General features: G+C 47.5%; 1 protein-coding gene across 2 annotated transcripts; it reads left to right on the forward strand.

Annotated features, from left to right (window-relative positions):
- Nucleotides 1-1,984: 1,984 nt before the first annotated feature.
- On the forward strand, nucleotides 1,985-11,266 carry LOC117546737 (insulin receptor substrate 2-like). Of its 2 annotated transcripts, none has more exons than XM_034217095.1 (3): nucleotides 1,985-4,833; nucleotides 5,041-5,540; nucleotides 10,964-11,266. In XM_034217095.1, exons 1-3 carry the CDS (start codon nucleotides 2,168-2,170, stop codon nucleotides 10,966-10,968), a joined length of 3,171 nt encoding a protein of 1,056 aa, XP_034072986.1. In that variant the 5' UTR covers nucleotides 1,985-2,167; the 3' UTR covers nucleotides 10,969-11,266. The 2 variants fall into 2 exon arrangements, with proteins under 2 accessions (XP_034072986.1, XP_034072985.1); XM_034217094.1 differs by having other exon boundaries at nucleotides 5,038-5,540; nucleotides 10,964-11,265.
- The last annotated feature ends 353 nt before the right edge of the window (nucleotides 11,267-11,619 follow it).

An 11,619-nucleotide genomic window follows, 5' to 3' on the forward strand; every position in this document is an offset into this window, starting at 1 on the left:
AAAGGAGACAGACTATTTGGTGACACTTTAGACTGTATTTATATATGTATTACTCTGGGTGTATTAGTCTTAGTGGGGTGTGTGTGTTGCAGATGTTGCACTGTATAATGTGTAAAAGTTTGAAAACCCAATAACCTCATTTGAATAACAAGTTTACTTTCACTTTGACTCTCCCCCTGCACAAACACTTTCATCACAACACAGCTAAACTCCCCTTACAGCTGCCAAATACTGAACATTGCGCTGCTGCTATGGCAACTACTTCTTCAGCTACCACTTTTACAAATATTACAACTATATCTATTACCATACTGAAAATTAACCTTAAAGGATATGAGCTCCTAATTGCAGCTGTTCTTCTTTTACTTGTATCAAAATCAGCTTGCAGTACATACAGTTTAGAAAAAGAGTCCATGAACAAACCAGGATAATGCCACGTGTTTTTTTGAGATGGCACACCTGGACATTATCACAAATAAATGATCACCGCAGAACAACACAGATTAGTGTTGTAGTAAACCCTGTGGGAATCAGTACTGAACAACATGAACTGCCCGCAAAACAACAGTATTCGGCATTCAGCAGTATTCCCTCAGATTATATGCCAAATGATTGCCAGTAAAGTGTCAACAATACGCCCTTTGTTCCTTTGTTTTTGCCCTCAGGCTGCTTATATATGTGTTACTAAATCCCGGCGAAGGTGTTTTTGTTCATATCTCAGACTAATGCTGAAAACACATGCTAACCTGGCTTAACCCGGATAAATTAACACTTGTGCAAAAACAGAAAAATAGGCAGTGGATGAATGTCACAGATCACACACACCGGCATCAACAAAAACAATGAGAACAATAGTTATTAGAGAAGGCTGGGATTACCCTTAATCTGTAGTATGTGTGTTGTATATGCTCATTAAGAACTAGTTAAAGCCCCCCATCAGCTATAGCATCTAATGCACACTGACACCTCATCAATAGAGGTGTAATCTGCTTTCTGGGAGATTATAAAGAGCAAACCATGTGTTTTTAGCTTGGGCAGGGGGTCAACATGAGACTAATGATGTTGAAGACCACATGGAGAATTAGTAACATAATTACCAAGATGATCTGATGAGCAGATGTCTGTTATCTTCCCCCTGACTTCTGACCGACCCCTTAACAGCCTGCAGTTATCCATTTATCTGCTCATGATCTAAACTAAGGAACAAAGTTTAGTTTGTTTTGCTAAACTCATGTGTAGGAAGAGTTGTGTGTGAGCAGCCAGACGATGGCAGCATTTCTGCAGCGTGTTATGACACAGAAGCCTCTGACGCACATCTTTAGTCATCTCCTCTGTGAGATGGCTGTTTTTCATTCTAAATAAACACTTTGTACCAATGCACCAAAGTGCAAAACAAGTGTATAATAGGATTACATAACTGACAAAATAAGGTCCCTTCCCTTCAGCTGATTTAACAACATACAGCAATAACTATTAGCCTACCACATGCTGGATGGGAGATACATGCTGATGTGATGATAGGAGGATCCAGTTGGGGAGGAATACCCACAGGTTTAAATATAGACCACAACAAGGTTTATATAACAAATGGCACGTCAGGGTTGTTTACACTTTTACAGCCTCATAAATAAAGGGTTACAATCCAACATCATTTCAACGCCTCATAAATCTAAATTGACTTGTCAATGACATTGTAAAAATAATAAAATGTTTGATGGAGGAATCAATCTACTGCAGTAAAAGAGATATATAAAATTAGCCCTCTCTATACTTTCATTTTTTAACGCAGGAATTGGTTGTTTTTCTGATTTCTGTTCCTACATGAGAGAGCTGCTTGGAAAGCAGTGGGCGGGGTTTGCCTGTCTTGAATTATTGAATCAGCCAATAGGCAGCGTTAGAGCCGGTCGATGGACAGGCACGGCCCCTGCAGAGGCCCCGCCCCCCTATGACTCTGTGTTTTATTCTGTTTTTAGAGCAGCAGCGTCACATGTTGTTTTTATCCAGGATCAGATCAGTCTCGCTGCACTGTTGCTTCTACCGTGGCCGAGGACACATCTAGACCTCTGCCATGGATTAAACACATTTTTAAAACGGGATATCATTAAAGTTTTTTTGCAAACGAGTTTTTTTTAATTGCATCGCTTATCTGGAACTTGAAAAAAGAGAAATGGCAAGTCCGCCGGCGACGGGAGGACACCTGTTATCGAATGGGACGTACGGAGTGAAGAAGTGCGGATACCTGAGGAAGCAGAAACACGGACACCGGCGCTTCTTCGTGCTGCGGGAGCCGACGGAGCGCTGCCCTGCGCGGCTGGAGTATTATGAAAGTGAGAAGAAATGGAGGAACAAGTCCGCTGCCAAACGGGTCATCACTTTGGACTCGTGTCTGTGCGTAAACAAACGGGCCGACGCAAAACACAAGCACCTGATCGCCCTCTACACCAAGGACGAGTACTTCGCCGTGGCTGCAGACAACGAGCAGGAGCAAGAGAGCTGGTACTCGGTTCTGACTGATTTAATAGCCGAGGGGAAAGTGTACGACAGCCCTGCTTCTACCTCCTCTCTAGTGGGCTTTGAGGAAGCCAACTACGGACTGATCACTCCTGCAACAGCTGTCTATAAGGAGGTGTGGCAGGTCAACTTGAAATCCAAAGGTCTGGGTCAGATCAAGAACCTCACTGGAGTGTACAGGCTGTGTTTGTCCAGCAGGACCATCAGCTTTGTGAAACTGAACTCAGAAACAGCTGCTGTCAGTTTACAGCTCATGAACATCAGGAGATGCGGACACTCGGACACCTTTTTCTTTATAGAGGTGGGTCGCTCAGCTGTCACTGGGCCTGGGGAGTTCTGGATGCAGGCAGAGGACTCAGTGGTTGCACAGAACATCCATGAGACTATCCTTGAGGCCATGAAGGCCATGAAGGAGCTGTCAGAGTTCAGGCCGCGGAGCAAGAGCCAGTCTGCCAGCACTAACCCCATTTCCGTTCCCACACGACGCAACCTCAACAACCTCCCCCCCAGTCAGACAGGCCTGGTGAGGAGATCCAGGACAGATAGCATGGCAGCAAACTCCCCAGGGAGGAAATTCACATCATGTCGGATAAGAACGGCCAGCGAGGGGGACGGGAGTGTGACCCGGCCTGTGTCCATGTCCATATCTGTCAACGGGAGTCCCACCAGTCCCAACTCTGGGAATCTCCTCATCAGGTCCCACACGCTCAGCAGTGGGCGCACCTGCAGGATACTGGAGTCCTCCTCCAACCTGCACCACAGCCGCTCCATGCCCGTGTCCAACTCGCCCCCAGGCACCTCAAGCCCCATAAGCATGTCCCCCAGGGGGGCCAGCATCTCCACTCCTGACAAGATCCGGCGGCCTTTTAGCTGCAGCGCCTCCATCTCTGGCTCCCTCAGTGACACTGGCTTCATGCTGTGTGATGATTACAGCTCCAGCCCAAGTGAACACAGATTCATCCCCCTGACCCGCAGCGACACCCCCGACTCCCTGTCCAGCACGCCTCCATCCCGGGACATCAGCGACCCCTGTGGCTACATGATAATGGAGGGGGGAAATGTCACCAGGTCTGGGGTTGGGGTTGATGGCCTTGCATGTGACGACGCTTACAGGAAGAGGACGCACTCCCTCACCACGCCACGTCAACAGAGGGCTGTGGCGCCGCTGGCCTCCGCCTCCCTGGATGACTACACCCTCATGAGGATGGCTCACAGGCAGAACTCTCACTCCGCATCGCCCAAAGTGTGCTACCCTGAGGACTACGGAGATGTTGAAATCGGGTCATCCAGGAGCTCCAGTAGTAACCTCGCTGATGATGGCTACATGCCGATGACGCCAGGCTTAACGGCCCAGTCGGGCAAAGTAGACTACATGCCCATGAGCCCCATGTGTGTCTCCGCACCGAAGCAGATTGTGAACCCTAGGGTCCATCCCCCGGCGGCTGTGAGCGGCGGCTACAAAACCAACTCCCCCTGCAGCAGCTCTCTGGAGGACAGCGGCTACATGAGAATGTGGTGTAGCTCTAAATCGTCCATGGAGAGCTTAGACAGGAACGGTGAATACATGAACATGTCGCCTGGAAACCCACCTCCACTCCAGACCCCCCCTGATTACTACTTGGGCCTGCTATCTGGGGAACATGCAGCAGTGAGGTCAGCGTACCAGGGCGGCTCTCTCACACTCCCTGCTAAACTCCAGGCCTCCAAGAATGAGGAGAGCAACCAGTATGTGTTGATGAGCCCCCAGAGTTTGAGGCAGAGGGTGGGGGAGTCAGACTATTATTCAGTGATGCAGCCCAATGCAGCCCCTCTTAGCCCCTCCGTGCCCTCCCCAGTCAGGCATGGCCGGGCAGAGAGCCTGCCCTACAGAGGGAGGCTTGGCAGGCCTAACAGACTTTCTCTGGACACCCTGAGGACCCTGCCCAGCATGAACGAGCACCCCCTGCCCGGAGAACCCAGGAGCCCCGGGGAATACATCAACATTGACTTCAGCTGCGCCAGATTCTCCCCACCCTCCAATGTGTCCACGGAGAGCCAGTCTTCATCACTGGGCTCCAGCGGAGGGGGCCCCGGGAGGTCCTCTCTGTCAGACTACATGAACCTGGAGCTGGGCTCACACTCGCCCAAGGAGGCACACACTCCCGCTGAGCGCTTGGACACGCTCCCAGAGTTATCTATGTGCTCAGAGGAGGACAGAGTGTACCATCTGGAGGGTGAGAAAGGATCTCAGGGCCTCTGTGACGAGGGGAAAAACGACTACACTGAGATGACATTCGGGATGACCAGCTCCCCACCACAGCTTGTTCCTCAGAACACCGCAAGGTATGTGCATCTGTGTTCTTTTTGGTGTTATTTTAATCATTTATTGTCATTAATTGTAATAGTCTTAGATTGATCACAAGCAAAGGCCAACATTGTCTGATAATCAACATTAATATTTAAGTATTAAGTATTTAAACATATTTGCTTAATAATCCCTGTTTGACCAGTATGAAAATAAAGGCTTCTTTCTGACTAACTCTCCAGCAGCCAGAGCAGCAGGGAGAGGAGGCTCTCTCTGGAGGACCAGGGTGTCCCAGAATGCATTGGGGCCTTCCTGCTCGGGGGCACCTCTTCCTCCGCAGTTGACCCCGACTGCGCCGCCAAGGTGATCCGGGCCAACCCTCAGGGCCGTCGGCGGCACAGCTCCGAGACCTTCTCCTCCACCGCCACCGTGACCCCGGTGTTCCCCTCCTTCGCCCGCGGGGACATGATGAAGAGGCACAGCTCCGTGGAGAACATCTCGTCCCGGAGCAGCGAGGGGTCGGACGAGGAGTACGGCAACAGCCCCGTGAACCGGCAGAGCTCGGCTGGGTACGCCAACGGACTGAACTACATTGCCTTGAACCTGCTGGACAACAGGGACGTGGAGAAATGCGAGGGCCTGGCTGGCTTCAAACCCACCAGCAGCTGCAAAGGGGGCATCAATGGATTACACAGCTCCCCGTATGTGTGTTTGGGATTCAAGGAGGCCGCAACCACTGCCAAAGGTGAGTGAGGTTGCTGTCAGATGTGTTGTTGTTGAACAATTTATCCCCACTCTAGCTGGAATGCTCCATTATGTTAAACAGAAGTCAGTTTGGCTTTGCTGTAAGAAAAGAGAGCTGCACTGTACAGTTAAAAACAAGGATGCATGCAATCTTGTCCTTCCTCCAGATTCAAATTCAAACTGGCTGTGTGGATTTCAAAGTACGTACATAGGCGGTGCTGATGCAGCCTGCAGGAGCTCCTCCTAAGCTCCTACTTCCGAGTACTATTCTCTGCGATTAAACAACCATGTAGTGTCAAAAGGAAGTCTTCTGATTTGAGTTGCAATCAATCACACCTTTTTTCAATTGTTTTTCTCCTTCTATATCTGGTATTTTCCCACATGTGAACGCAGCAGAAGGCTGCTAGGAAACGTGACCAAGCTGAGAGCTTTGAAGTAAACAAGCCCCACGACAGCACAGAGCCGGATGCTGCCTCTGCACACACTATAAATACACAAGCAGATATTGGGATTCCACCAACGCTTATTATGAATGAGAGGAATGATAGATTCCTCATAAAACACAACTATTAGTGAGGTCTGCTAACGGGGCCTCGGGCATTTCCGGCTGTTGTTTTTTCAGTTGGGTAGGCTTTAGGATGTGTTGCACATCAATGTGACCTCCATGGACCTCTTGTTTCCCACCATCCCATAATCAATAGTGTCCCAGAATAGCCCAGGGAACCGCTGCCGCGTGGGATAGTTGTAAACAAATCAGGAACAGCAGAATGTTAACATTAAAGCCACGTTTGACCCTTCGCCGTTTAACAGGCACACAGTGAACTCACATGTGTTTGTGAGCACGTAGAGGAGGGGTAGGAGAAAGAGAGCTGGGGGGGGGGGGGGGGTCAGGGGGTTTACGCTGAAATGTGAGGCCCCCAGCACAAGTGGATATGTGTGTGTGTCCTTGTAGGCAGTGAGGGAGAACAACAAAGTGGGCGAGTTGCTCTGCGGCCATCAGGTAACTGGATGTCACGGTGCACATTCCTGGCTGAGCGTGTTTGAAAAGTGGCTGCGAGAGGGGGCTTGTTTTTGTCCCGGCTCCAGGCCATTTGAATAGAAAGTGGCTTTTATTTCACCACATGGCCCCTGTGTGTAGGGAGAAGTTATATTAGGTTTCATTTAGAGCAGGAAAAGGCTATATAAGTTGTTATTATTGTTCAGGGATGAAGAAAAACAGCCACTACAGAATGGAAATTCAGTGTGTTGTTGCAATTGGCTGTTTTCAAGTGAAACAGGCTGTAATAATGGCCCCTGTGTCCATCTGTTTGTTTGTATCATATTTGTGATGGAGACCGATTATTTTTGTGGTCTTGTAAAGTTGTTCCAGTAAGCAGTGGGAGGGTCTGAGTCGAGCACATGCATGTGGACTGTAGCACGTACGCATGCAGAGAGTCGGGGGGTGTTTTTCTCACAGGGAGCCTCTTTTTCGTCCCCTTCTTTTTTTCCAGCCTGCATCAGTGAACAGTTTGGCAGGGATGTGCAAAGAGAGTGGCCTGTTTTTGTTTTCCAGTTTGTGGGGGAGCGTGCATAATGGGGCAGGATGGCACGTGCACTCCACTGCCCTTCTGCCTCATTAGGCTGTTCACTTAGCAGAAGTAAGACAAGCAAAGAGGGGGGGGGGGGGATGCAGCAGTGGAAAGAGGAGTGGAGGGGCTTTTTTTTTTAAAGAAACAAATAAAGTCATCGGTGGGCCCCTTTCAACCAAGGTGCATTCTGTGCTTGTTTACTGACGAAGCGGGGTGAAGGAGCTCAAAGTGCGCCGCTTTGGTTTTTTTGGTGCTAGGCCCCACTGTTTTTCAGGAGGTGAAGCTCTACCCCTCCCCCCGCAACATGTGCCACCCAGACCCAAAAGTCTGCAGCTTTTCATTCCTTCTCCGTCTGACCCTCGCAGGCAATTGGCTGGAATGAGAACTTCTAATGGAATGCTGCAGCTCTTGAGGCGAGTGTTTGTCAGGATCAAAGTACAACCAAAACAATCAAATGCCCCTTGGAATTTCCCCCCCATATGACGCCCGTGACTGCATTCCTGGTCACATAACCCTGGAGCTTTACGTTCTTTTGGTGCTCCAACTCCAGTCAGATTAGATGTCTTAATGCCTGGCGTACAGGTCCGCTTTTTGTTTACCTGTTGTTCTGTCCGAGTGTGATTTAGAGATGGTGTTTACCTCTGCCCTAACCTGAGCCGTCGTCTCTGCTAGCCGCAGCTCAGCCAGGTGGATGTTCTTTACCAGACTCCGATTAGCCGAGTCAGCCGTCTCTGTTTCCACCGCCACATCCAGCTAATACCTTTTATCTTCCCTCTGACGATTCAAGAAGCTTGATTTGCAATGTGAGATGATTTTTACTACGCTTACACTCGTATATGAGCATTGCCTTTTACCAGGCGTGTTGATAATCATCATCATAGCAGGTGTAAGATAGGGATGGGGGATTTTGCTAGGAGCTTTCAGTAAGTTGTGGCAACATAATTGATATCATTTTTGCTATATTCCTTGTATTTTTTTATATTGAACATTAATTTAAGGAGTTTTCTGTAGGTGTTATAACATAGTGTTGTTGATTTTTATTTTTATTCTATACATTTATATTTTTTTAATACATTTAGGTTTTTTATTAATTACATGTATTTATTTATTTTCTAAAACATTTATTTTCAATTTTTTTCAGTTATATTCCCAGTATCTGTATATTGTTTTCATTTTACCTTTTTCTTTGTATTATTATTATTTTGTCAATTAGTAAAAGGGTTTAATATTCTTGATCTCAATATTAACAAAAACAATTTTGTATTGGAACATCGAGCAGCCCTAGAAGTAAGGGAAGAAGGAGAGTTAAGTAAGAATAAAGGGACCAAGACTGGAGGGGCCCTTCCTGAGTGCATGTGGCAGATGGCCACTCTGATGTGAGTGTGTGTAGTTTGGAGGGACATGGGATGGAAATGGAGCCTTAAACACCTGCCAATCTGCCTTGTCTTCACATACATGTACCCATTTCCCTTCCACTAATACTTTAACATATATGTCTTTCTCCTACACACACACATCCCCACCTACTCACTATCCCTCCACTAATGACTGCCCGCCATCTGCCGCACCCACAGGCTGCGCAGAGCATGACCATCAGCATCATGTATGAGTGTGTGTGTGTAATTTATCGGCCAGATTAGAAGCATTCGTGTCCTTCTCCATAAATCCCATTCCCTCTCGGCGCCATCCAGTCAGTAGTATTGTGAGTGATGTCATCCCAGATCTCAATGCACCCGGAGCATGTATATCTCTGCATGATGTGCGTGTGCGTTACGATGTTAGAGGGTGCAGCGAGTGAAAGGGGTCTAGCTGCACAGCCATGCATGCCTAACTCGCTCTGAGCATGCTCAGTAGAAGCACAGGGATTTAGATGACATAATCCTGGTATTTTTTGACATTTTGTAGACCAAATTGTAGACTTTGACATTGGCATAAGGGATGCATTGATTCTACTTTTTCCACTGTTGGAATTTGGCCGACATGATTACTTTGTGGCTTCATTTTCTACCTGACACATTTTGTTCTGGCATTAGCGTAAAAGTGACACCTGATTTCAGCCATCCATCAGCCTGATTGTTCAATCCATCCCTGCTTACACACACACACACACACACACACACACACACACACACACACACACACACACACACACACACACACACACACACACACACACACACAGACACAGACACAGACACACACACACACTGTTGAATACTTTATTACAATCTGCGTCAGACCTGCGTTGAATCTGAGATCTCTCAAACATAACATAGCAAAAAAGCCAAGGCAGGAAATCCAGAAATGCCATGTTACTTGATATATATCGAGAACAAACGTGCACACGTAACACCGCAGTCAGAGTTTCCAGCCAGTGTGTGTGTATTTGTGTGTGTCGTGGCGCGGGGAGGAGGGGGGCTAAAGTAGGCCGGGATGTTCCAGACTGAAGCGCTAGCTGCTAGATAACTGCGTGGCCAGCGTTCCCCACATTTAGCCATCCACGGCTCCAGATGAGATTACAGCCTCTGTGGCGAGATTAGACGGCATGGGGTAGATCAGCAGCTACTCCACGGGGAGCAGCTGGCTAATACGTAACACAAGGTGTGTTTATCCTGTCCAGATCTCAGGTCAGCGTAATTGTGACAGAAACCTGCATAGAAATTGGCTTGAAATTCATAAGGTAAATAGAGTTATATCTTTGTATATGCATTTTAATAGTACATTTTATAAGAAACAGGGATTCACTTTTAGATTTAACATGCATAGTGTCCTCAACTATCCTCTGTTTATAATTGTTTCGAATAAAAATAGGTATTAAGACTTCTTTTCTTAGATGAGAACTGCTTGACTCCGAGCTCCAAAAATGGCAACTTTTCAGTTACTAAGAAAAGCCTTGCTTTCAGCCCAACCGCCTCTCATTTTTGAGGTTATCCAACTGTTTTTTTAAGAGTTTCATCAGCCCTACTCTGATAGAAGTTTCCAAACCTCAATACAACCATGCAATCCTCGTGTGGTTTCATGACACATGGAGCATATTGTCCTCGTGGAAGTAAGGGGCCCTTTCCCTCACCTTTTAACCCTTGGCCCTTCACCACTGGATCTCTTCCTGGAAGCTTCCAGTTGACCCAGTGCCCCTCCCCCATCCCCTCCACTCTAAATCCTTCCTCCGTTCTGCTTGAACAACCCCTCTTCCTCATCCTTCATAATTATAAATTCCACTATAAACGCACCTTCAGTTTCTGTATAATATCAGAGATGCATCATGTACTGGTTCTCCTCCACTGTGTGTCCATAGCAACACGGCAGCGCGACAGGAGACCCCCACCCCCCATTGCTCTACATCCCAGATTATGTAATAACGACCGTTGCCATCCAGCTTCCCACTTCCAGCCTCTCCCCCCCCTGCCGTCCTTTAAGCGGCAAAAAACAGCTGGTGTGTAAAGACATGACACCTACCATCAAACTTGTACTCATCAAATAAGAAATCAGACTAAATATCAGCATAATGAACATAAAAACAATCCATTTCACACGTCTCAAATCCGTCCTATGGTACTTGTTTGTGCAGCACACTGTGTTCTTGTTATTCGAGCTGCGTGTTCCAGTGTCTCCTTGTTATTGTGGCACAAGCTAATCTGAAGGGGTTCACACTGTACAGTAGACTGTTCTCTGCATTTGAATGTCTGCAGTCTCAAAGCTCTGCATTGTTGGCACAAGTGTTGTTTTTGGGAAAATAATCAGACCACAAACTGGGGGTTTTCCATTTTTCTTTTACAATTAGACAGTAAGACAGCTTGCCAAAGAGTGTTATAATCACAAGATATTTCCACTAACTCCCTCTTTTCCCCTCTCTCAGACTGAAGGTCTCGTCTGTCCTCTGACTTGGCGTCTTCACCAACCTGCTGCTGGAAACAAGAAATCGACTTTGCCCTACCACTGGGCCCTAATAGACTGTCTGGACCCTCAGCATCACTCTCACACACTTACGAAACAAGCAGGTCATCGTCTATGCATGTCATGAATTCGCTGGAGGCAACACAGGTGTGTGTGTGTGTGTGTGTGTGTGTGTGTGTGTGTGTGTGTGTGTGTGTGTGTGTGTGTGTGTGTGTGTGTGTGTGTGTGTGGTGTGTGTGTGTGTGTGTGTGTGTGTGTGTGTGTGTGTGTGTGTGTGTGTGTGTGTGTGTGTGTGTGTGTGTGTGTGTGTGTGTGTGTGTGTGTGTGTGTGTGTGTGTGTGTGTGTGTGTGTGTGTGTGTGTGTGTGTGTGTGTGTGTGTGTGTGTGTGTGTGTGTGTGTGTGTGTGTGTGGTGTGTGTGTGTGTGTGTGTGTGTGTGTGTGTGTGTGTGTGTGTGTGTGTGTGTGTGTGTGTGTGTGTGTGTGTGTGTGTGTGTGTGTGTGTGTGTGTGTGTGTGTGTGTGTGTGTGTGTGTTGTTCACTGTGCTTTCAGAGGCCATTTTTCATGTGACCCCACATTGTGGCGCAAGCACAGAAGCAAAGATAGTCAGAATATAACA

The sequence above is a fragment of the Gymnodraco acuticeps genome, unplaced genomic scaffold (genome assembly GCF_902827175.1).
Source record: "Gymnodraco acuticeps unplaced genomic scaffold, fGymAcu1.1, whole genome shotgun sequence".
Lineage (NCBI taxonomy): Eukaryota > Metazoa > Chordata > Actinopteri > Perciformes > Bathydraconidae > Gymnodraco > Gymnodraco acuticeps.

Bases quoted from the DNA above. Each gene is read 5' to 3' on its own strand.
- LOC117546737 (XM_034217094.1), top strand. From the start codon at position 2,168: ATGGCAAGTCCGCCGGCGACGGGAGGACACCTGTTATCGAATGGGACG. The intron at 4,834-5,037 runs GTATGTGCATCT...CTAACTCTCCAG, and splicing joins GTTCCTCAGAACACCGCAAG to CAGCCAGAGCAGCAGGGAGA.